Below are 24,982 nucleotides of genomic sequence, written 5' to 3'. Positions count from 1 at the left end.
AAAATCTCTCTTCTCAACCCCACCCAAGTCAGCCGGCGAACTCTGAGCTACGCTTAGAACCAGGAATAGTGGTGAAGTTACTTTGTTGGTACTGTGGTTAATGCCAACAGAGCGTGTGCCCAGACAGACACCCCAGGCCAGGCAGCTAGTGTCCAGAAAGCGAGGGGCGGGACCGGAGGCCACTCGTCGGCCTGGGGTGATCCGGCGCCCCGCCCCGCCCCCGCCCCGCCCTCTTGGGTGGGTCCTAAGGATTCTTAATGCGCCCGCCCGCAGCACCGGGCCTCGGCCGCTGCCTGTCGCCCCTTGAGCCGCCGCTGGCTCTGCGTCTCTAGCCTCAGTGTCCTCGTCCTCGCCCGACCGCGCCATGGAAGGTTACCACAAGCCGGATCAGCAGAAGCTGCAGGCCCTGAAGGACACGGCCAATCGCCTGCGCATCAGCTCTATCCAGGCCACCACCGCGGCAGGCTCGGGGTGAGCGCGCGGTTCTGGCGGGGCGGGGAGCCGGGTCCCGCGGTCACACCGGCTCCGTGTCGCGCAGCACGAAGTCGCCATGAGGGCGGGGGCGCGGTCAGATGGCGGAGCCTTCCGCCGCCGGGGCCGGCCGCGTGGGCCTCGCGAGCGCCTCCCGCCGGCCCCGGTTCCCCGGCTCCAGCTCCACCCGAGCGCGCCTCCGAGTTCCGCGCCTGTACCCGGTGGCCACCATGTCTGCTGGCGGGAGAACCTGGCGCACGTGTGGGCCCTAGCCCTCTCCACCAACCTGTTGGTTCCACTGACTTGCAGATGGGGAAACTGAGGCTTCGGGTTTATAGCAATTGTTCAAGGTCACAGCGAGAGTTGGCATTTGAGCCCTTGCATTTGAGCGGAAAATTGTGTGGAGAGTCCACCATTTTGCAGGAAACTCCGGGCCCATTCATCTCCCAATCTTTAACCACGCTCCCCTCCTCGACACTTATGCCTACTCCTGCCTTTGAGTTGGGGTCCTGTTTTGGATCCCGGCGTTGCTGAGGACTTCAGGGTGGGGGCGGGGAGGTGACTCGTGTCCGCTACACCCTGGGCTTGGGAGGAAAGAATAGAGGCAAGAACAGACCGGAGGCAGGAGCTTTGCAAAGCTTGTAGAATGGAGGAGCGAGGCCCACACAGAAAGGGAAGTTCTGGGATAACGGTGTTTCCACACTGGGTGATTTCAAGAAATTCTGAGATCTTCATCGGGCCCGGTGTGAAACCGCTGAAACGGAGGAGTGGGCTTCGTGAAATGGTTTGCGGGACTGTGTTGGGAGTGTTCAGGAGCCCAACCAAGCTGTGAACTTGGAACAAAGACCAGAAATCTGGATTCTGGCCAGTTCCATACAGGACATATTATTAAAGGAGTTAATCTCTCTGGCCTTTTAGCGTGGGTTCCTACTTATCCTACTCGTGCTTTTGAGACGGAGTTTTCTCAGGTTTGGACTGAGAGCCCTTTGCCCACCGTACTTCCCCAACATACTTTGGACCTGTTATCTCTCTTTGATTTAGATCGTCGCCTGTGGTATAGGGTGTTCTCTGCCCAAGTAGAGACCTGACTTCCTTTCACACTGTCAGCTTATCTTAGCACAGAGTTGCTCTTCATGTCCTATATTGCTTGTTCTCTACTGGGCCCTATGATTCCCTTCAGGTTCTGAAGTCGAGACAGAGAGGCGGAGCATTAACTAACTGGTCCCTATGCAGGGGCGCATTTTACAAAGCTGGATAAGCACACAGACCTTGACAAGATCAGGGGACAGCTAAGTGGGAATTCCTGGAATGACACGGCATTCTTGATTCCTTTCTGATAATCAGTTTACAGGTGAAGACATTGAAAAGCGGTGTGTTAAGTGATCTGCACAAACTAGTAGTCCGCGGCTGTTTAGTACTGCCTGGTGTGGAGCTGGCCTCTCAAAGTCCTCTTGGGTTCGTGGCTGTATCAGGCTGGAGAATGAATCAAGGGGCCAGGGAAAGGTACCCCTTGGAGAGAAATTAAGTAACTTTTTTAGTTGTAAGGGGGCTTACTTCCGAAACCAGCGGAAAAGGTTGCAAGCCGCTACAGAGTTACACTGACGTTTACATTGTAGCCTTAGGAGTTCACTGAACTCTGAAAGTATCCATGTGCACAGTGGAAGAGGTGGGTATGTAAAACATGATGCCTGTGTTTGCATGTTCGGATTTATTTTAGGTGCAGAAACGTACTACTTGGAGAAATGTTTTTCAGAAGGAAGTGACACTGCTTCTCAAGCTCTGTCACAAGAATGATTTTGAAATATGTGTGCAAAGAGTGTATGTGTGTACAGAAAAATTTACAGGAAGGCTTGAGATGTGACTGTGTTTGGGGCTCCTGAATGCTTATTTGGAGCAAGTGAATGGGGTCCAGCAAGTAAAGGCAGGCTCGGTATTGAAGTTCTGACCCAGTCAGTTGCAGCTAACTGAACTGACCACCCTATCAATGTGTCCCATTTTCTAAGATAATTTGGGATCTGGCAGAGAAAAAAAACCACTTTGGTCCAGCCTTCATTGGCTGCCCATTGAGGTTGGTATCCTATCATCAGCCTTGGCTGCAGTAGACCCCACGAGGTCCCAGAAAGTCAGTCCCACACTGGTCTCTGTGTGGGGAGCTGGGTGGACAGGCCATCCACAGAGGCCTTTGTGGCGGGACTCTCTGGGGTCATCTTCTGCCACGTGCGGAGGCAGCTGTGTGGCAAGGTTCCAACTCATCCAAGCTTTAACTAAAGGAAATTCCAGTGGCTTTGCCAGAAGTGGCCAGGTTGCTGAGGCTAGTGGTAAAAGTTCTCAGCCCTCACCTTGCAGGGTTAGGCTGTGTTAGCCAAACTGATGCACCACCGTCAGGTCTGATTTAAAGGGGAAGTGGTCTTTGCTTTCAGCTAGTCCCTTAGAGTTTCTGACCCACAGCTTTCGGGAGAGTACCTGGGAGGATAGGGTAGGCTCAGACCTGGCTTGTGAGCTCTGTTCTGAACAGCAATGTCCTTGTCAGAAAGATCCTACCATTCTCTGAGCCTCCGTTTCTCCATCTTTAAATGATGAGATCATAGAAAGATAGTCTCATTTTTATAACAAGATAATGGGGCAGTCTAACTTTATGTAGAAAAGTTTTTTTATTTGTTTATTTTAGTTTTTTTGGGTTTTTTTTTTTTGAGACAGGGTTTCTCTGTGTAGCTTTGGAGCCTGTTCTAGAACTAGCTCTGTAGACCAGGCTGACTGCAGACTCACAGGAATCTGCCTGCCTTTGCCTCCCAAGTGCTGGCATTAAAGGCATATGCCACCAACACCCAGCCTTGATTTGTTTTTTTAGATTTCTTGATTTTCTGTGAATGTTTTGCCTGTAGCACACACATCCATGAAAGTCAGAAGAGGCATTGGATCCCCTGGAGCAGGAGTTATGGATGGTTGTAAAGCCACCATGTGGGTGCTAGGAATTGAACCTAGGTCCCTGGCAAGAGTAACAACTACTTAGAACCCCTGCGTCTGCTTTCCAGCCCAAAGAAAAGGTTGTTGGGTTTTTTGGTTTGTTGTTGTTTAAACTTGTAGTTTTGGATGGAGAAAGTTCAAGTAGCTTGTCCAGGAGGCCATGGTGGGAATATGTTTGAGAGGAAGAAACCCAGCAAACAGGAAGTCGGAGAGCACACCCCCAGCTCCCCACTGACCTTCCAACGTCCTGTAGCACCTCTACACCCAGGTTCAAACCTCCAACATGTGACACATGACAGCATCCAAACCATGGCTTTCAAATCAGGTCCCTCAGGAGTGAGACTGAGGGTTCAGAGTGAGCAGACTCTGGGGTCCCTCCCCCTGCTCAAGTGGTTGGGTCTGTTTCCCTGTTCCCCAGCTCTGGCATTCAGAGGCATTCTGGGGACATGTGCAGAGGGCCTTCTCAAGACGCTAGGCCCCCTGTGTGACTCCTGCCCCTGCCTGACTTGAAGCTGAGGCAAGAGCAAAGTGGTTGGGATTGCCCCAGCAGCAGCAGCCTTTCTCAACTCAGGGTGAAGACACCTGGTAGCTCTTGAGCTGCTGGGCTCTTTGCCTGGGCAAGCTCTGAGTCAGCAGCACTAATGGCCAGGATTCCTTAAAGCTGAGAACAAGGTATGTGCACTAGATTAGGCTCTGCTGGGGACTGCCTTGTGGCTTCCTGTTAATGCAAACTGGCTCCTAGACTTGGCCTATTGTCTGCAGAGCCTGGATCCATAGAATCAGGAGCAGTTCTCTTTTCCCGGTGTCCACGACACCCCTGAGACCAGGGACCTGGACAGAGCTGGGGGTTTAGGTTGGGTGCTGTTGTATCTATAGGTGAGGTAGAGCAGAACTCACACTGGGGCCCCTTGCTCAGAAGTTGATTGCATCCATTGATGGGGAAGAGTGCGATAGACAAAGGCTGTGCGGCTTGTCTGGAAGTGTAGACTCCTGGGCACGCTGTCCTTCCACTGACAGATCAGTAACTGCTCCGAGGACGTGCACTACGCGGAGTGAAAGCTTTGAAATGTGGGCTTCTGATGCATTTTGTTTTTGTGGCGTTAGAGAGTGGACCCGGAGCCAGGCAAGTGCTCTACCACTGAATTGGATTCGCAGCTAATTCTGAGATTTTGTTGTCGTTTTTTGGTTTTTGGTTCATTTGCTTATCGAGGCAGGGTTTCTCTACGTAGCTCTGCCAGTCTTGGACCTTGCTCTGTAGACCAGGCTGGCCTTGAACTCAGATTTATCTACTTCTGCCTCCTGAGCTCCCGAGTGCTGGAATTAAAGGCGTGCATCACCACTACCCAGCTGAGATTTTATATATATAATATATATTATATATATACACACATACACACATATTTATGGTAATTTTAGTGAATTTATCACTTTTAGGACATTCCCCAGCAAAGGCCTTTCTTCTGCATCTGCCATTTTCTCTCTCCCCACACTGAGTCTGCTTTCCTGTCTGAAAATTTAATTCTTCTGGATATTTTATCATAATGGAATTGGACAGAATGAGGTCTTTTGGGTCTGGCTTCTTTCACGTGGTGTAATGTCTTTGTCCACGTGGTGGCGTGACTTCTCATGCTTCATTTCCTCTTACAGACCCCTATTCCCCTGTATGTCACATTTCCTTGTTTCTGTCCTCCCTCTGCTGGTGGCAGGCACCGGGTTTCTGAACAGTTCGCTTGACTTCTGAAGACCCTGACAGCCTCAGCCCCCAAATGAGCAGCACATTAGAGCTGATCTTCGGCGTCAGTAGAGCTATTGATCGAGCTGGTTTGGAAGAGGTGAGACAAAGATCTGAAGGGATGGTCTGAGGTCCAGGATCAGGTTCATTCTGGGTGAGAGTAAGCTCACTGTTCGAGGGACTTCCATCGATGCCCTGAATTTATTTAGAAACAAGGTCTTGCTATATAATCCTGGCTAGCCTGGAACTCACCATATACAGCAAGATAGCCTTGAACTCATGGGACACAGTCTACCTCCCAAGTGCTGAGATCATAAGTGTGCGCTAACAAAATAAAAGGGGGGGGGGCTATTGCATACCGAGTGTGGCAGTACCCCTGTAATCCCAGCTCAGGATGGAGTGCCCCATGGACTATCAGTCTGTCTAGCCAGGTTCAATGAGAGACCCTGTCTCAAAAACTAAAATGGGAAGCAACGGAGGGAGGCAACCTCTTTTCCTTATCTCCCAGAAAAGCACCCGAATGCCCCTGTATTTTGTTGTTTTATAGTGTGCATAAATTACATTTGCATGTATTCACAAACAATTATGCTCTGCTCTGCCTCATGCTGTTTGTGAGGTGACGCTGATGTGAGGTCTGGAAATGGTAGGTCACTTGTGGCCACTGCTGGATATATTCCACTCTGTTACATTTATCTGTTCTGTTGATGCATGCAGGAATTGGTTCCAGGTCGTTCCTTGCTGTTTAATGTGGGAACATTCTTGTTTATTCCTTGGGGTGCACATGGAGCATATGTTTCCATTCTTCTGTATATTCCTATACATGGGCTTGCTGGGTCTGTGGGGCTCAGTGGCCATCCGGTCTAGCTTAATTGGTGAATTCCAGGCCAAATTAACCAAGGGCCCCAGCACATGGGAGGCAGAGAGACAGGTGGATCTCTGTGAGTTCGAGGCCAGCCTGGTCTACAGAGTGGATTCCAGACCAGCCTGGGCTTTTACACAGAGAATCTGCCAATGTGAAAAGACCACCAAGGCCATGCCCTGGCACCTTCCTGCACATATGCACACACGTGTGCAGCTGAGCACATCACACACGGATCTTTCTTCTGCTCTCTTCAAGCCCAGTCCACTTGTTTCCTGTACTCCCTTGGGTGTCCAGGTCTTTTCCTTTGTAGATTTTAAGCATTGGAGGCTGTGGTAAGGCCATGGTTAGTGCTTAGACCCTCTGGTTTGTTCATTCATTGAGAAACTTTGAAGCTCCTTGGGAGATCTTTGACCTTTTCCTGTGGGGAAGCCCAAGAGAAGGAATGAACGTTGGGCCAAGACAGCAGTTTTTAACAAGCAGCCAGGTCTACTTGTAACTCCTGTGAGGCACAGCTACCTCTTACCCTACCCCACTTCTGCTCAGCCCCATCTTCAGGTATGTTCTACATAGCACCCACAGGCATCTGGTTCAGGCAGGCTGGACTGCAAGGAGAGTTCAGTCCTGAAGCCGCAGGTCCCTGTGCTTCTGACCCCAAAGATGTTCTAGAAATTTGGGCTTAAAAGTGGCCATCCTCTCTCAATGTTTGGCTCATTTCTTCTCTCTTGCCTGGAGTGACAGGTGAAGCAGAGTCCTGACCTGTGGGGGAGCAGTTGGAGACCCTGAGAGGTTTGGCCCCTTGTGCCTTTAGCCACTAGTGGCAGTGGTCAATCCACTGAGTACCTTTGTGTTAGCTCTCACTGGGTCCCCAAGCCCCTTCACAGCATCCACATTCATAAACAAAGAAACTGAGCCGTGGGGAAATGAGCCAACTAAGTCATACCGGCTACCGCATGCAGCCCGTATTCCCTGCTCAGAAGTACATTGCTGTGGGCGACGCAGGGAGGACTGGGCTCCTTTTGCAGGGCTTTCTTAGTGGGGCTTCAGCAGCAGCTGGCCAGATGTGTCGTAGATATCCTCTTCCGGGGCCGAGCAAGAAAAGCTTGTATCAATGGTTTGTTCCACTTATCAACTTGGGGCATCTCTTGTAAATTCCTCACCTTCCTCCCTGTCTGCTGTGTGAGCTTGGGCATTCCTCTGCTGCAGTCATAGTTATGGACATGCCGGAGTGTCACCCTGGGGCCAGTACCCAGAGCCCTTGCCTTTATCTTGCTTCTTTGGGGCCTTCCTTCCCCACTGGGGCTTCCTTATAACAAGCCATGACATTTCCCGTCCCCCCTTAAATTTTTATTGCATTTTTTTTTTTGGTTTTTTCGAGACAGGGTTTCTCTGTGGTTTTGGAGCCTGTCCTGGAACTAGCTCTTCTAGACCAGGCTGGTCTCGAACTCACAGAGATCCGCCTGCCTCTGCCTCCCGAGTGCTGGGATTAAAGGCGTGCGCCACCACTATTTTTAGGTGTGTATATATGGGTATGCGCATGCGAGTGTAGGTGCCTGTGGAAGCTGAAAGTTGTCAGAACCTCTGGAGCTGGGGTTGGCTACAGGCAGCTCCTCATGTGGGTGCTGGATCAGAACTTGGATCTTACGGAAGAGCAGTGTGAACTCTTTTAACTGCTGAGTCATCTTGGGAAGGGGACTGTACTAAAAGGGCAGGAAGGGCAGTTGGCCTGGGTATTCTCAGCTGAAGTTGGTGCTGGGAACAAGGGATTAGGGCTCCTGGGAGACAGGCAAGAGTTTACATGTCCTCCCCTCCCTCTTTCCAGGTGTAGTGTCTTTCCCCCCTGACCAGGAGTTCATAGAGATGGTTAAGTATGAGGCTACTGTGTGTTGGGGATGTGGGAACTAAACCAGCATGGACAGTTCTGGATTCCTCTACTAACCTGTCTATGCTGGGAGCAATTTACCCCTAACCTGATGGGGACCCCAAGACGGGAGGAGGCTGCTGGTGTGTTCCCACCCAGGGTTGCATGTGCCCTTGGGCTTGGTATTGGCATGTTATGTTTCAGTGTGAAGCATCTCGAACAATAGCATTAGGGCAGAGCGTGGCTGCATGGGGGGAGGGGAGGCTGTGTGACTCAATGGAGTATGGCTAGGCTGATTCTGCAGCTGGCCAGGAACTGCAGCTGCTGGCCCCTTTCCAGGGTAGGGAACAGGTCAAGGAAGTGATCCTGTGAGGCCTGAACTAACCTGGCCTCTAGGATATGATCCTTGTACTTTCTAAAACCATTAGGCTATCAAAATAAGATTCTAAACTAGAGACCCTACCACTCCAGAACTGGAAGGGTGGGTCCTTGCTTTGCCAGCCCCCTCGGCTCTTATCCACAGGCAGAAGGGGTTTTTATTTTTACAAGGATAGCCTTTTGTGGAAGACGAGCTTGTGTGTTGCGCATTTCTCAATGCCAGCTTTCAGAGTGTCCGTTCAGAAAACAACAAGAAAACTAAAGCCCAATGTTTCGGTTTTGCAAACCTTGCCTTACCCCTCTGCCCATGGCTCCAATGGACCCTGGAGTGGGAAGAACGCTCCTTATAAGCAGGTGGATTCTGGGCAGTCTCTGGGATGTGGCTCCTTGATCAGTGGTGTAGGTACCATCTCTCAGCTAAGTCGTTAGATTCCCTCTAGGAACACCTAGGTAGGTACTAAGCTCCACCCACCATACTGGGTACTCTTGGGAAAGTGTGGCAACCTCTGGTACCCACTAGCCACTCTAGATCCTAAGTCACCAACAGTATCTGTACCATGTTTCTAAGGAGTGGGAGCCCGTGGCTCTAATGAACCAGGCCTATATGAGTGAGTCTCCTCGGAGCAGGCATCCCCAGGCCCCTGACACATGCCAGAGTAGATGTTGTAGGTCAGGTCTACGGCCAGGATGCTCATGTCTGTCTTCTCTCCTCGGCCCTAGCCATCCCACATCATGCTGCAGCGCCGCTGAGATCATGGCTGTCCTGTTTTTCCATACCATGCGCTACAAGGCCCTGGATCCCCGAAACCCTCACAATGATCGCTTTGTGCTCTCCAAGGTAAGAGCCCTGCTGCCAGCCACACCTACCTGTGGCTGGGCCCTGTGAGGACCCTGGAATGGGGCTGAGGGAATGGTCGTGGTAGCTCAGCCCCAGCCCATCTTTCCTTCACTACCTGCTTGTCCTGCTCCCCCCATCATGCCTCGTGCCGATCTGATAAATTGAACTTGAGCTAAGGAACCAATGCCCAAAATTAATGGGTTACTCTTCAGTAGCCTGGCACCCGTCAAAGAAACTAACAAAGAGGGGTAGGCTACCATGGAACCTGCGCTTCTGCCGAGTGTGTGCTCAGATTTGATGCTGACAGGCAGTACTCGAATCCAGGTCTGGAGCTCCTGTGTCGCCTTCTGCCTGAGTCCTTCTGTGTTGTGCCAGCATTCTGAGGGCCAAAGTGTGCTCTCCTTGTACGTGACAGTCCACTGCAGTTTGGGAGTGTGGACACCCTGTGTTTCCTCTTCTAGTAAAAATCCACAATTACCCCAAATCCACCTGTCCTCTGGCCTGGCTCAGCAGCCTCTGGTTTCCTGGGGCAGGCTGTGGGGCTTAGAAGTCTGTCCAAGTATATCCCATGCCAGAAACAGGGATTAGGGTGGCGGCTGCCTGCTGGGGTTTTGGACTTGTCCAGTTGCACAGCTGTGCCCCCTGCACCTGTCATGGTGCCTTCCGATTTTAGACTGTGGGAACTTTGGGCTGAAAACCAAGAGTCTGGAGAGGGATGAAAGGGGAGAAGTGGCCTTCACTGGCTTCCTCCTCTGAAATGGATATCCCGGCTGGCCAGCTCAGCCAGGCCCAGGAGCCACACGTAAGCTCTGCCCCGACCTCCTTGTGCATGTCCCCACAGGGCCACGCAGCGCCCATCCTCTACGCAGTCTGGGCTGAAGCTGGCTTCCTGCCCGAGGCAGAGCTGCTGAACCTGAGGAAGATCAGCTCCGACTTGGATGGGCATCCCGTCCCGGTAAGTCACCCAACGGGGGGCCTCTTTGGTCCCTGCTCATCTTCCCCTTTCCTATACACAAACAGAGAGGAAAGAGGCAGAGGAGGTGATAGCAGAGTACTTGTGGTACCCTCAGTGCCAGGTTGATCCCAGCACATGCTGGCATATCACAGGCACGCTGTGGCGTAGGTATTGCTAGTGCTGAAACCTCTCTATGTATAATCTGTTACCCATTTCTAGTCACTTTACGTGTTGAGCTGTGTTTACAGATGAGGTGATGAGGCTCAGAGTGGTTTAGTTCCCAGCCTGAGGTCACACAGTTCACTGGAGGACAGGGCTTGGAATTGAACCCACTCCCATGGTGACTTTGCTGTCTGAATAAGAACTCAGTCTCCAGAAGGGCCTTCTGCAGGGGAGAGGTTCACTGGTTCAGGGTGGAAGTGTTGCCCTGGCTGCCGTGGCCAGAGAAACCAGGGTCTTAGGGGGTGAGTTGGAAGCAAACGGCTCTTTCCTGGCCCCTTGAATAACTGTGGATCTCTCTTATGACAGAAACAAGCCTTCACCGATGTAGCCACTGGCTCCCTGGGCCAGGGCCTGGGAGCTGCTTGTGGAATGGCATACACTGGCAAATACTTCGACAAAGCCAGGTAACCCGCACTCCCTACTCCTACCCTTGATAATTTTGAGGGAGGGTCCTCAGTGGTCCAGGCTTAACCCCTCCTACATTGCCCCTGGCTTCTCTTCTTGCCTAACTGGGGCTAAGTAAAATAAACCTGTGCCCCCTTCTGCCCTCGAAGCCCTGAAGATGGTGACATGGTCTGCAAACAGTGGTTGCTCTGTCCCATCCTGTTTCGCAACCACTTCTAAATAATCACTCAGAGACTTACAGGATGTTTGTCCTATATTTCAGGCTTATTACTAACTAGGTTTTACATTTAAATTACCTATTTCTATTAATCTGTGTTTTGCCACTTGACCGTAGCTCTGGTCTGCTGGCATCTTGCTTCTTGGGTGACTGGCTCATGTCAGGAGTCAGGGAGAGACTCTGCCCTTCTCCCTGCAGCTCTGCATGGATTTCCTGCCTAGCAGTATTCTGCCTTGCTATAGGACAAAGCAGCTTTTATTATCAACCAATGAGAGCAACATATATTCACAGCATACAGAAGGGTTATTCCACAGCATTGGCCAACACCCTTTTCAGATGATACCGAATCAGATGTAAGAGACCCTTCCAGAGACTGGCTGTGAGGCCAGGTTCGTACCCTGAATACATGGTGCCGCAACATGCCCTCAGTCTAGTGCCTGGATCCTGGAAGTGTCAGAGAAGCCTGCCTTCCTACCCCCATGTCTGACTGGCACCAGGAAGCTTGGCCTGGGCTATTCTGGAAGGTTCCTGGGTCCTTGTCACCTCCCATCAGCTGGTGAAGAGACTGGTGGGTGGGTACGGCCTGGTTGCTGGGTTAGCTGTTCTGGACCGGGTGGTTTATAGAATTCCGGTGCCCTCGGGACAGATTTCAGCCACTTGGTCTGCTGTGGACAGGTTGCACGAAGGAAGTGAACAAGCTGCTAGGAATAACCACTGGTCCGAACAGTTCCTCCAGCCCGCCATGTGGGAACAAGACTGAGTGCCAGGTTTCACTAGAAGCCCCACTGAGGAGAGGGTGTGAGGTGTCACTGGGGAGAGCACTTACCTAGAGCCTCTGGTCTGACTCTGAGTGTCCCAGGTGCCCTGTGGGCAAGGAGCTTCCTAGGAGGGCTGGAGGGGACTGGCCTACAGCCAGGAACATCCCACTTCCCCGTAGGTCAACCCTGCAGAAGAGAGGGCACAGCCAGGTCCCTCTGGGGGCAGGTGGCTGCAGGAAGCCTGACTGCTTTGCCTACACACTGGGAAGCACCTGTTCATGGGAAGTTCTTGAAGGGGGGCTGTCTGGATCAGCTCTCTAGGAGAGCCCCAGCCCTTCCAGGACCCAACCCCTCAGACCAGGGTCACCCACAGCACAGCTTTCCTTGCAGTTCCTGGCCGAGCTTTAGGGCAAGCACAGTTACACCCAGAAATGACTCATTCCGAGGTAAAGTACACAGAATAAGGTGTATGCTTAAGAACCTGTTATCTGGCATACAGCCAGAGGTGTGAGTTAATTATTCCCACAGTTGCTTGAAGTAATTCCCTGGGAAGGAGTGTTGCCTGACCTCGACATAATAGAACATGTATATCCCTCCAGTATAGGGAGAAGGGCTTTAGTGGGTTCTCAGAGGCTGTGGTGGCTTAGAGCCAGGGTTAGCTGAGGCCTGGGGCCTCAGACAGTACTGTGTAGGGGATGGGAGCATGGAGGTGAAGGGCCAGGGCACCAGGAGATTATCAGGCCCAGCCAGGCACTCAGAGGTGGCATGCTGACAGAGACAAAGAGGTTGCTGGTACTCTCTCTCCCTGCAGTCTCTCTTAAAAGTTTTGTTTTGTTTTGAAGTATATTTATTCACCAGCAGTGATACAGTTAAGCAAACAAACAAACAAAAAAAACAAGTTTTTCAGTTTTCAAATTCCTGGTATGTTGCCCTTTGAGATTCAGGGACAATCAGTCAGTGTCCCAGGGCTTTCGAAATTCTGATATTTTAGACAAATGCCTAACAGTCTTCATGCTCTTATTTGCGTGGCTAAAATACTTGTTTACCAGAATAAAATATACTAAACTTACTAGCACTTACAAAAACCTACAACCTACAGTGATATTAATTGGAAGACAATAGTGTAAGATTCAGGCCTCCTGGAAGATAACAGCCGCAGCAAAGTTACATCTGGACCCTGCCTGTTTAGTATGAAGTTACAGAGCAATAATAACAAAAAAAAAAGGATTAGCTCTCTGTTTTATTATTTATTTATAGTTCTAATTGCTGCGGCTAACCTTGCATTTGTGATCATCCGGCCTCGATTTCTTTCATAAGCGGCTGGAATTATAAGCACACATCTCCAAGTCTGGCTCCTTTTCCTTTCCCTAATTTAAATCTAAGAATATATTTTTTCCACATTAAATCTTCATAAAAGGATTTACAAATTTGCAGTCCTAATATAAGTTCACATTCTGCTTTTTAAAATACTAGACATCCCCCGTCTCCATTTGTCTGTGGCAGTGAGGAGGTGAATACGCATGCCCATGGAGGTCAGTGGATAACTTGAGGACAATCAGGGACTTAGGAAACTGAACTTAGTTGGTCAGTTTTAGCACCCGCTGAGCCCTAAAACATGCTAACAGTCTATCCTAGGCATTTCCTCGGGGTTAAACTAGCAAGAGCTGCTTTGGTGTCTACAATGCCCTGTCCTGTGGGCATACCATAGACCAGTTAGCTCGTCTTGTTGGACGTGCAAGATCGTTTCCATGAGCATTGACCTGACTTTTATGACTTCACCTTTGCAGCCCCTGGCCCTTGTTTGTTGCTGTAGAGCTTTTATTTGTGTGATCTAAAGAGTAGAGTAAATAGGATCTATCAACACTAGGCTGGCATGCTGGGCAGTGTGAGCCTTTGATCCCTGCATTCAGGAGGCAGAGCATGTGGATCTCTGTAAGTCAAGGCTACATTGCGAGACCCGGTCTTAGCTACAAAACAACAAATCACACGCATTAGGCAGGCACCTCTACCTGAAGCTAACTGTTTCTTGACTGGCCTAAGCCTTTGTGGTTTTAAGCATGTCTCACATCTTTGGTTTTTCGCAGGAGGGGTGGCGAAGGCCTTGTCTAATTGAGTTAGCACTCTTCTGCTGAGTTACTCCCCCAGCCCCAACATCTTTGAATTTTTTTTTAACTCTGATGTACAGAGTAAGTCTGATATTGACAGTTCTGTCAGTGACTGGGTGCCTTCCTAGTTTACAGCCTCTGGAGAGCCGTACTGAGACGGGTACTCAAGTGGATCACAGGATAGCACCAGTCCCTAGCATTGGACAGGTCTGGCATCTCCAGCTAGGTCCCCAGCATCTCAGGACTTTAGGATATCCTCCTCTCCTTAGTCTTTTGACCCTATGGGGCCAGCCTTGTCTCTCTCTCCAATCTTGAAGTACAAGACTATGCTGTGACCCTGCAGTCTGACTTTGTGGAAGTGGGTGGGCATGGGACACAGCCATTCAGCCTCCTTAGAAACTTTCTGTAGGTCAGGATCCCCACATGCCTGCCTCTCTGGCTCCTATCATAGAGGTCCTTTTGGGGAGCTCCTTTGGGGTGTTTGGGCCCCTGGTCACCTTAGGAAGAAGGAAGGTGACCTGAGGAAAATCACGGTCCAGAAAAGCATGTGTCTGAAATGTGGGCCCTTTGGGCCAGGGTACCAGTGACCCCACCCAGTAGATGGCTCATAAGAAAAATCCCAGACAGGGAAGCATGCAGAAAGTTCTCTGGCCTGTTGGCTGAGGAAGTGCTGAGTCATGCTGACAGCTCTAGCTGCCTGGCTCTTGGCCTGCAGTCACTCTGGGGATTCAAACTGCTGTCAAGAGCAGCTAAGGGGTATATATCCTCATGTGCCTGGCCAGGCAGAACCACACAGCTGAACACGGGGCCAGGTGAAGGGTATTCCCCCCCGGCATGTGTTTTCCTGTATAGCAAGTTGGGCAGTCCAGGACACAGATGTGTAACCTTCAGACACAAGTCCTTTGGCAGATCTGAATGTTTTCCTGTTCTCTGTGGATCTGAGGAATTCATCTCAGGGAGGTCACTCAGCTCAGGGCCCAGTACCAACCATGAGCAGACCCATGATGGAGGAAGGCAGTTACTCCTGGCTATATCACCTCCACAGCCTCACCTCTCCAGGCTAGGGAGTCTCTGAGCCAGTCCCCTGCCTCAGCCTCACTCTGCTTCACCCCACCCTCCCAGGGGACCAACAGAGCTTTGTAATGTAGCCTGACTTCATGCTCTTACCTTCACACTCGGCTTTGAGATGCCCACATTTGTCTGTGTTGAGGGCAGAAAGCTCCACTGGAGAAAGGCCAAGGACAAGAGAGCCTACCCACGAGGCACCTGGACTCTATGCTGAGCAGCCATGCCTATTCTCTTCCCCCAGGTGGAACAAGCCTGGTTTCCAAGGTCCTATCTATCCTACTCTGGGGTGGCGGGGGAGTTGGGGGGGCTGTTGGCTTGCTCTCCAGCCTGTTCAACCTGGTAACTCTTTCTCCAACAGCCCCAACTCTGATTCTTATTGCCCAGATCCCCGTCATCTCAGCAGCTAGTCCTGTGGCTCCTGGCAGCTTACTTGTGGAGAGTGGGCTGGGCATTAGGGTCCTAGTCATGCTATTGACCTAACCGTGTCCCCACTGCCTGCTCTACATAGCCATCTGTGTGTCTGCTGTGCCTCTGTCTAGTAGGTTTCTTGGGAGGGTGGTATTGAGGGTCTCATTCTCCACTTGCCTTTTGTCCACAGCTACCGCGTCTATTGCATGCTGGGAGACGGGGAAGTGTCCGAGGGCTCTGTCTGGGAGGCCATGGCCTTTGCCGGGATTTACAAGCTGGACAACCTCGTTGCCATTTTTGACGTCAACCGTCTGGGCCAGAGTGACCCAGCCCCACTGCAGCACCAGGTGGACATCTACCAGAAGCGCTGTGAGGCCTTTGGGTATGTGTGAGGCCATGGTCCAAGAAGGACTCTTTCAAAGCAAGCTTATTTACGTGGTTGCACAGCTCATCACCTAGATGCTAGTCTGTTTACGGGGGAAGAATTCACAGGTGCACATAGGCTCAGTCCATGAGGCTGAAGGACATGTAGCAAAGTGAACATGAGTTGGCTAGTCCAACCCTAGCATCCTGGAAGGTGAGAGGAGCAGGCTGAAATAGTATCAGGTTTTCTCAACTTCCCACTCAACCTTCAGGGACAATGAGTTCAGAATCCAGTGTTGTGAAACAGGGAAGGTCGGTGCCAGCCTGAGGGCTTCCCGCCTCAGCATGTCTCCTCGGCCCCAAAGACAAGAGGTTGGGGACTCTAAGGTGCCATATGGCTGAGGAGGCTATGGAGGACGGCTGGCTGGGAAGCAGGCTGGGCTGGGGAAATGTGGGGCTTGAGAGCCTTGGGTGGGGCGTTCATGGCTTCCCTTTGCAGTGAATTGTGTGGTTGTCGATGAGAACACCTGTCGAGGTTGTCTTGGCCTTACAAAGGGGGAAGATGGAGGTTAGGCATATTCTTTCTGTTGGGCAGATAAGGACACAGCCACAAGGTGCCTATAGGGGGTTTGCCCAAGATTGTACCAGTCTGGAAACTTGAGTATAAACCTGGCAATACCTCCTGGGATCTGTGTCTGTAATTCCTTGTGTCCTCATACAACTTGCTTTATGACCTTGGACAAATTACCATGTATGTCTGTGTGTGTGTGTACACACATATGTTACTGAAGGATGGGATTAGGACCTCATATGTTTGGCAAGCACTAATACCACTGAGCTACATCTTCGGTCTACTGCCATCTTTATTAATAACCAAAAAGGTGGTGGTGAGGGCACAGCTCAATAGTAAAGCCCTTGCCTAGCATGCACGCGGCTCTGGGTTCAGTCCGCAATGGTGTTCAGGTTCACAGAGATGAGGTTAGAGAACATGGCTGAGTGTTTCAAAGTTTGCAGCATCTGTGGAGGAATCGGGTGGACACTGAGCCAAACATTTTATCAATCTAATAACAAGCGCGTTCCAAACTCAGTGCGTTGTCTCCAAAACATCTCTTAGTAGGAAATGAGTGGATCAGGACGCGAGGACGGTGCATGACCTAAGCACTGAATTGTTTGAAAGGAGGGAAATTAAAAGTGACCAAAGGAGGCAGAATAATGTAGGGAAAGGAAGGAAGTCCAGATTGGAAGCAGTGGTGTCTTAGACTTTCCATAGGAGTAAGCTATGGGGTGGCATGCAGGCAAGCTCCCAGATGCTGGGCCATATCTTTTCCTGAGGGCTTCTGTGGGTACTCTGGCACCTGGCTTCCCCTTACCCTGTGCCACCTCTCTCCCCAGTTGGCACGCCATCATCGTAGATGGACACAGCGTGGAGGAGCTGTGCAAGGCCTTTGGCCAGGCTAAGCACCAGCCGACAGCCATCATCGCCAAGACCTTCAAGGGCCGTGGGATCTCAGGTCTGTATGTGTTCCTCATCCCCATAGAGACCCTTGTGCCTGGAGAAATGCCTGCTCTTGGTCATTTTCCTAAAGTGGCTGGTCTCAACTGAGCCATGTAGACAGGCAGACGTTTCGTAGTGAGACAGCCCCTCTACCCGACCTTAGCGTACGGTGTCATTTAATGGAGTGTTTAATGGGTTACAGTGTAGCCTGGAATTGTACAGCCCAGGAGCTCCTGGAAAGACCTGAATTCTCCCCCAAGGAAGTAGTGCACTGGGGAGAGGCTTTCCTTCACCAGGCTGTAGATGATGGTTTCCTGCTTGAGAATGAAGCAAGCATAGTCCCTCTTCAACACCCAGGGGTGAACTCCAGAATCTCACCTCACTTCTGATGGTTGTAATAAGAAGGACAGAAAGAGAACCAGGAATGTGGCCCGGACCTGCACTTGGGTGGTGGAGGCAGAAGGGAGCAAGGTCACCCTCGGGTGCTTGATGAGCTTTAAGCCAACATGGGTTCTGTGAGACTCAAAGGAAAAGGGGGCTGATGAGATGCCATGGTAGGTAAAGTGCCTACTGCTGCCAAGTTGGCTGATTTGAGTTAATCCCTGGAACCAACATGGAGGTTCAGGTTTGGGGGTGCCTCAGACTGCCTGGTACTGACTGCGAGGGTTGATCTGTTCTTGGATCTCCTTAGGCCGCAGTGACATAAGCCGACTGCCAGCTTCATCTTCTGCCAGGGGTTCCTCCCTACTCCCTGCAAAACTGAGTCTAAGTTCTCTAGCATGGCCTGCAGAGTCTGGGGCAAGGGTCTATGGGGACGGTGGCAAAGGGGATACACATCAGCCCATGCTCGGCTCCTCCTCTTCTGTGGCCCTCCTTTTCTGTCCCTAATGATGTCCCATTCTCCTTTCCTGTGACACCACCATCCCCAGGATTTTCCTCTGTGGACATTCCTGCCTGACGACATTCTCACTTCTCTGGTTGTACCCACAGGGATCGAAGACAAGGAGTCATGGCATGGGAAGCCCCTCCCCAAAAACATGGCTGATCAGATTATCCAGGAGATTTACAGCCAGGTCCAGAGTAAAAAGAAGATCCTGGCCACGCCCCCTCAGGAGGATGCCCCTTCAGTGGACATTGCCAACATCCGTATGCCCACCCCACCCAGCTACAAAGTGGGGGACAAGGTACCTAGTTGGTTCTTTTGTGAAATGGAAAGAATTGGCATGGGGCTGGTTCTTTAGTTTCCTGAGGTCGAAGCCAAAATGCCTCCAGAGGTCTGTGGCAAAGGGGGAAGCTCAGGCTCCTGTCTGCTCCTGATGGGGGAGTTAGGTACCTACCTGCAGGGGCTCAGAGAGGGCAAGGGACTTACTCTTGGTCACACAGTAAGCTTCTAGTTGAAAAGGCTGCAGACTTCAGGGCTCCTTTGTGGTCTGGTAGAAGGTAGGCAGAGCTGTGTTAGTCTGTGCTTTGCCAAGTAAAGCCCTTCATGCAGCCTGCAGCCTTCTGATACCCAGGCCTTTGGTCTTGTGTTTTGGCCATTTCCAGGTCTCGCTGGGCTTTTTTGTTCTGTCTCCCTTTTTGTGTTGTTGTTTTTTTTTTTTTTTTTTTTTTTTTTTTGGTTTTTCGAGACAGGGTTTCTCTGTGGCTTTGGAGCCTGTCCTGGAACTAGCTCTGTAGACCAGGCTGGTCTCGAACTCACAGAGATTCACCTGTCTCTGCCTCCCAAGTGCTGTTTTTAGTTTCTTGATGCCAAGTTTCACTGTATATAGCCCAAACTTGACCTTAAATTCAACATACTCTTGCCGTCGCCTCCCTGGTGCTGGGATTAAAGGCACAAGCTGCTGCCGTGCCCAGCCTCAGTCCTACACACACCTCGGTGGTACTCAGAGCCTTCGTTCCTCCCCACAGATAGCCACCCGGAAGGCCTACGGACAGGCCCTCGCCAAGCTGGGTCACGCCAGTGACCGCATCATTGCCCTGGATGGGGACACCAAAAATTCCACCTTCTCAGAGATCTTCAAAAAAGAGCACCCAGACCGTTTCATTGAGTGCTACATTGCTGAGCAAAACATGGTAGGTGCTGGAATAGGCTGAGGGGTACAGCCAGCCTCAGATGTAAAACCACCATGATGCGGGTGGGGGCAAGATGAAGTCCTCTTCCTCCCTGGGGCAGCCATATTGGCAATGCCAACTGCCAGCTATGGGCCAGCTCGAGAAATCACAGGAGCAACTAGGAGCCACATTGACCTTTGATCTTGAATAGCCACTTTGGGGGTGATTATTCCCAAGAGACAGTTACACATGGAGGGTCTTATATGTAGGCCAGGTATGGTGGTAAAGGGACCTGCTGATCTATAGAAACCTTTTTTTTTTTAAAAAAAAAAAAAAAAAAAGATGGGCTCTTATTAGGCCAGGCTGCCCTAAATTTCAGTATGTAGCTAAGGCTAGCCTTCAATTCCTAATCCTCCTATAGTCTGAGTGCTGGGATTGCAGACTGCCACCATACCTGGTGTCAAAGGAAAATGATTTTTCTTCCACGACTTTCACAGATAACAGATATACATACACTTTCATATTCTCAAGTCTTTGTACAAACACTTAGCACTTTCTCCAATGTAGGTTACACCAAATATTTATAACATAGTTATCATAGCTATTTCTATTTTACAGATAATAAACACATTAAAATTTTAAACTCACTATTAAAGAAGAAAAGGAAATTAGCCAAGCAAATGTAGTAACAATCTCAGGAGAAGAACCTGCTCTGCCCTATTATATAACACTTGTTGACTATATTATGCATTGAAGGAAGATGATTTTGAGAAGTTTTGCAGTGATTATTAACAAATTGCAGGCATACTGAAGTCTCACGTGAGATGATAGCATGCTAGGATCGCAGGCTCCTCTACTTCCCACGTGTGGTCTCGGGAGGGCTCTGGGCTCCCTGTTCTTCAGGGCTGACCTGCCCTTCCTGTCCTCAGGTGAGCATTGCTGTAGGCTGTGCCACACGCGACAGGACAGTGCCCTTCTGCAGCACTTTCGCGGCCTTCTTTACGCGGGCCTTCGACCAGATTCGCATGGCGGCCATCTCTGAGAGCAACATCAACCTCTGTGGCTCCCACTGCGGCGTGTCCATTGGTGAGCTGAGACCGAACGCTACACCCAGTACCTTCCTTGCCTTAGATCGGGGGTGTGAGGGGTTGGGACCGGGGTGCCAATCATCTTCCCTTCAATACCCCAGGAGAAGATGGGCCCTCTCAGATGGCCCTGGAAGACCTGGCCATGTTTCGGTCGGTCCCCATGTCAACTGTCTTTTACCCAAGCGACGGAGTGGCGACAGAGAAGGCAGTGGAGCTAGCAGCCAATACGAAGGTTAGTTATGTGGCCGTTCTTTTTTAAACCAGTTCTTCCATAGAGAGACTGAAGGGGGTGGGTAAGCACAGAGAGTCGGTCACTGGGTGCCCAGGGAGGCATTTCCTGACCTTGTCCCTGGTGTTTGTAGAGCTTAAAGAAACAAGGCCAGGAAGAACTCCGCTCTCGGTGCTTCATGGCGGTGATGCTCGCCCTCTTTGAGCTGAGGAACAGAGTAAATTGAGCCTCGTGGTTCAGATCGAGAGCTGCCTGACAGAGACTAGCATGGGGTTTCCCATTTCTTTCCTGAGATCAGTGTCTGGCCCTACTGAGGCATTCTGGGGAGTAGTCCCACTGAGAGGTTGGGAGAGTCCCCCTTCTTGCTTACAGTCTGAGATTAGCTAAACTGTGGCTGCCTTTCATGTGTTTAGAGGTCCAGCCACAGAGACCAAGCCCCAGCTCCTGACCGTAGCAGCTGGGACACAGTGACTGTAGCTTATCATTGATTGGTGGCTGGAGGAGGTTTGCACCTAGTGGCCCTCCAGAAAACTCCCCCTCTGTCACAGGACAGGCCTCAGTGCTGTCCTGTATTTCTCAGTTTATCTGTTCCAATCTCAGGGCATCTGTTTCATCCGGACCAGCCGCCCCGAAAATGCTATCATCTACAGTAACAATGAGGATTTCCAGGTTGGCCAAGCCAAGGTCAGTTTCCTTCGGTCTGAGAGAACCCCAGAGAGCCACCAACCCTACTGCTGCTCCCACTACCAGACCCTATCCTGGCCCGTAGTCCGAACTTCACTGTCCCCTTGTCACCCCCAGGTGGTTCTGAAGAGCAAAGATGACCAGGTGACGGTGATCGGGGCCGGTGTGACTCTGCATGAGGCCTTGGCTGCTGCGGAGCTGCTGAAGAAAGGTGAGGAGAAAGGGACCCGGGCGGGCTCCAGACTGAGCGCTGTCTACATGTTATCTCATCTAGTTAAATGATGCCAGTCACTGAAGCCACCCTTTGAGTCATTCTGCCATGTCCAGCGAGACGCTGAGTTCTAGGAACCTATGGTTCCAGTGTATCATATCAGAGGCCTTGGAGCCTGACGATGGGACTGGAATCACAGCTCAACCAAGCCCTAATTAAATAAATTACTCACCATCATTGTGCCTCTGTTTGCCCATCTGTAAACTGGTCCTTAACCTTGGGGACTATCCTGAGGCCTTAGGTGTGACTTTGCATTCGTACCATTATTTTAAGTATTAATGTCAGCTAGTGATATCGTAGGGCAGGCATTAACCTCTCAATGGGATCGCCACACTCATCACTTCTCAAGCTGTGATCAGGAAGTGAAGGGTGGTAGGTAGTTCGGTTTGGTGACTTCAGAGTGGCCTGTGCAGTTTGAGGTCAAACAGGACTGAGGCTGTAGCACAGCCAGGCCTGAGAGTCAAGAAAGCCCAGCCCAGGCAGGGCGTCGTGGTGAGCGTCTGGCTCTTCTTTTTTTTTTTTTTAATTATTTATTTATTATTTTTTATTATGTATACAATAGTCTATCTGTGTGTATGCCGAAGGCCAGAAGAGGGCACCAGACCTCATTGCAGATGGTTGTGAGCCACCATGTGGTTGCTGGGAATTGAACTCAGGACCTTTGGAAGAGCAGGCAATGCTCTTAACCACTGAGCCATCTCTCCAGCCCCGCGTCTGGCTCTTCTTGAGAAGAATGACTAGCTACAGTTTATCTTCCCATCGCTCCATAAACTTTTGCCATCGAGCAGACGTCTGAAGTCCCCCTTTATCTTCACGGGCATAGGAGGATCAGGACCCCCACATACTACTCTGTTCTTAGACAGCCCACAGGGTACACAGCTGACCAGGATCTCCCAGAGGGCACTGGTAAGCAAAGCCTCAACAGTGAGGACAAGGGGACAGCCGGCCCCAGAGAGTAGTTCTTCTAGGCCAGTAGCTATGAGACAATCTCCGAGACACCCTACTCAGGTTAAGAGAACCCTGAAGTTCCACCACAGGGCATAGCACAGCACGTAGCTCTTCTCTTAGCTGTGTCCTGGTCTCCCCTCACAGAGAAGATCAGTATCCGTGTGCTGGATCCCTTCACCATCAAGCCCCTGGACAGGAAGCTTATTCTTGACTCTGCCCGCGCCACCAAAGGCAGGATCCTCACGGTGGAGGATCACTACTATGAAGGTAATTGGACTGTACCAGACTGGGTCGGGAAGGCTAAAGAAAGGGGCAGGGGCAGGGAGCCAAGGGGTAGACAATGCATTAAATTCCTCTGCCTTTGCCATTTTCAGCCCTGGCAAGGGTTCATGGAGCTTAGCCAGTCCGCAGCTGTAAGTTAGCTGGGTCCCTAAGCCAAAACCCTCACAAGAGACCGAGTCCCAGCTGTACTGACGCAAGGTTGTGCATTTTCTGGCTACATACAGAAGGTCATCTTTGGGCCTTTCAAAGCAGATCCTACAAGCACTTGCCACGTTTCTTAGAGGCGTCTCTGGGGAAGATGTGAGCTTAGACTCTAAGGTCAAGTCCACAACTTGGGGTCAAGCTGCCCTCTACCATGTGTGCACATACATACTAAAAAAAAAAAATAATAAATGTTTACAAACTAAAGGAGCTGGAAAGATTCGGCAGTCTGCCGGAGGACCTTGGTTCCATCCCCAGCATCCACACAGTCATTCACAGCCATCTAAAACTCCTATTCCAGGGGACCAATTTAAAAAAAAAAAAAAAAAAAAAAAAAAAAAAAAAGATGTTCCATGGGCACATTTTTTTTTCAATTTTCTTTTTTTTATTGATTTTTATTGAGCTCTACATTTTTCTCTGCTCCCCTCCCTGCCTCTCCCCTCCTCCCTTCAACCCTCCCCAAGGTCCCCATGCTTAATGGGCACATTTTTTAGAAGGTTTGCATTCTTTTTTTTTTAGTTGTGTAAAGCTAAGTGTCCTGGCAACCAATGTCCCTTTAAATCCCAGTACTCAGGAAGCAAAGATGGGTGAATCTTTGTGAATCACCTTGATTTACATAGGGAGTTCTCAACCAGCCAAAGCTACAAACAAAAATGGCTGTAGGGCTCAGTTGGTAGAGTCCTATTGCGTAATCAATCAGGCAGGTGGCTTATACTTGTAATCCCAACACTCTGGAGGTCAAATTAAAAGAATCAGAAGCTCAAGGCCATCCTAGACTGGTCAGTTTAAGGCTCTCCTGAGCTGTCTCAGGAAAAACCAGATTGAAATGTACATTTGGCCTTGGAGTAAGTATTGAGTACTATGACGGATTAGTGATGTCTGCTCTGGTAAGGAGAGAGGGCATGTGCAGCTGTTGCCATCTTGGGCTTAAACTGAGACCCATCTGACCTTCCTTTCATAGGTGGCATAGGTGAGGCCGTGTCTGCCGCGGTCGTGGGCGAACCCGGGGTCACTGTCACCCGCCTGGCTGTTAGCCAAGTGCCAAGAAGTGGGAAGCCAGCTGAGCTGCTGAAGATGTTTGGTATTGACAAGGATGCCATTGTGCAAGCTGTGAAGGGCCTTGTCACCAAGGGCTAGGGGGAGCCCTGGGGAAGGCATGGGGTGCTGGGTGGGAGAACCATACATTCCTGCAAGTTTCTAGCAAGGTGCTGAGATGCGTACTAAGAAGAGACGTAAATATATGTTTTGAGAAAAACTAACCCTGAGACCATTTTTCCTCTTTGATGTGAACATATCCAGTGCGAATTGTGGGAAGAATGGGGGGAGGGGAGAGGGAGGGAGACAGCTGACTCTCTCCACTTGGGGTCAGGATCTGGGTGTCCCCAGGAATCACCTTCCCCTGTCCAGCCTCTCCCAGCCACAGTCAGGGGACACTCACTGCACCCTGGCTTTTAGCCAGACTAGGATCCAGCCCCTCCCTCCCTCCCTCCCTCCCCAGTGTTCCCCAAAGCCAGCAGTACTCTAAAGGAGGCTCCCTGCTTAGACACTCTCCTGGATCCTTCACAGCTTCCTCAAGTCCCCCAAGTTCTTGCAACTCTTGTCAAAAATTGGAGGATTCATTTGTTCTTTGTCTTTTGGGAGACATGAGCTGCCGTCAGGCTTCCCAGGAAGTGCTCAGTGCCTTGGGAAGGATGATCATCTACAGAGCTGTTCTCATGTCCGCCCTTGAGTCTGAGCAGAGGAAGCCCGTCCCACTGATCAGCCAGTGGGCTGTTTGGCCAGATCTGGCTATGCCAGGGACTGTGTGGCACCAACTCCAGAAACAGCAGGGAAGGTAGGTCTCAGGGAGATGACTGGGACCTCTCAGTGGGTAACTGGATTCAGGACAAACCCTGGGAGGCTTGGAGCCTACGTATCTGAGAAAAGCAGGCAAGCCATTTCCCTATCTGGGACGCTGAGGGACAGTGGGAAGGGACTGCTTCTCAACCAACAGTTTGGAGCCCTGACATAATTACAGTGTTTTGTTTATACATAGTCGATAACAACAACAAAATAGTAAACCATAAAACCAGAGGTCTGGAGTGCTTAGTCACCACCTGGTGGTCATCTGCGGTACTACAATGCTAAG

At 50.7% G+C, this 24,982-nt stretch overlaps 1 protein-coding gene across 1 annotated transcript; it reads left to right on the top strand.

Annotated features, from left to right (window-relative positions):
- Nucleotides 1-252: 252 nt before the first annotated feature.
- Nucleotides 253-24,119, top strand: Tkt (transketolase). The gene is made up of 14 exons (XM_057770457.1): nt 253-471; nt 8,986-9,103; nt 9,945-10,058; nt 10,587-10,684; nt 15,432-15,623; nt 16,997-17,115; nt 18,090-18,283; nt 19,008-19,172; nt 20,081-20,237; nt 20,341-20,471; nt 21,069-21,152; nt 21,270-21,363; nt 22,516-22,638; nt 23,816-24,119. The coding sequence occupies exons 1-14, from the start codon at nt 365-367 to the stop codon at nt 23,989-23,991; spliced, it is 1,872 nt and encodes a 623-aa protein (XP_057626440.1). The 5' UTR covers nt 253-364; the 3' UTR covers nt 23,992-24,119.
- The last annotated feature ends 863 nt before the right edge of the window (nt 24,120-24,982 follow it).

Source organism: Chionomys nivalis, chromosome 5, assembly GCF_950005125.1.
Source record: "Chionomys nivalis chromosome 5, mChiNiv1.1, whole genome shotgun sequence".
Lineage (NCBI taxonomy): Eukaryota > Metazoa > Chordata > Mammalia > Rodentia > Cricetidae > Chionomys > Chionomys nivalis.
This window is presented reverse-complemented; position numbering and strand designations above follow the sequence as displayed.

Excerpts from the sequence above, each read along its gene's own strand:
- Tkt (XM_057770457.1), top strand. The coding sequence starts at position 365 with ATGGAAGGTTACCACAAGCCGGATCAGCAGAAGCTGCAGGCCCTGAAG. Across the intron at positions 20,472-21,068 it reads AGCTAGCAGCCAATACGAAG|GGCATCTGTTTCATCCGGAC; the intron begins GTTAGTTATGTG and ends TTCCAATCTCAG. Across the intron at positions 21,153-21,269 it reads TCCAGGTTGGCCAAGCCAAG|GTGGTTCTGAAGAGCAAAGA; the intron begins GTCAGTTTCCTT and ends TGTCACCCCCAG.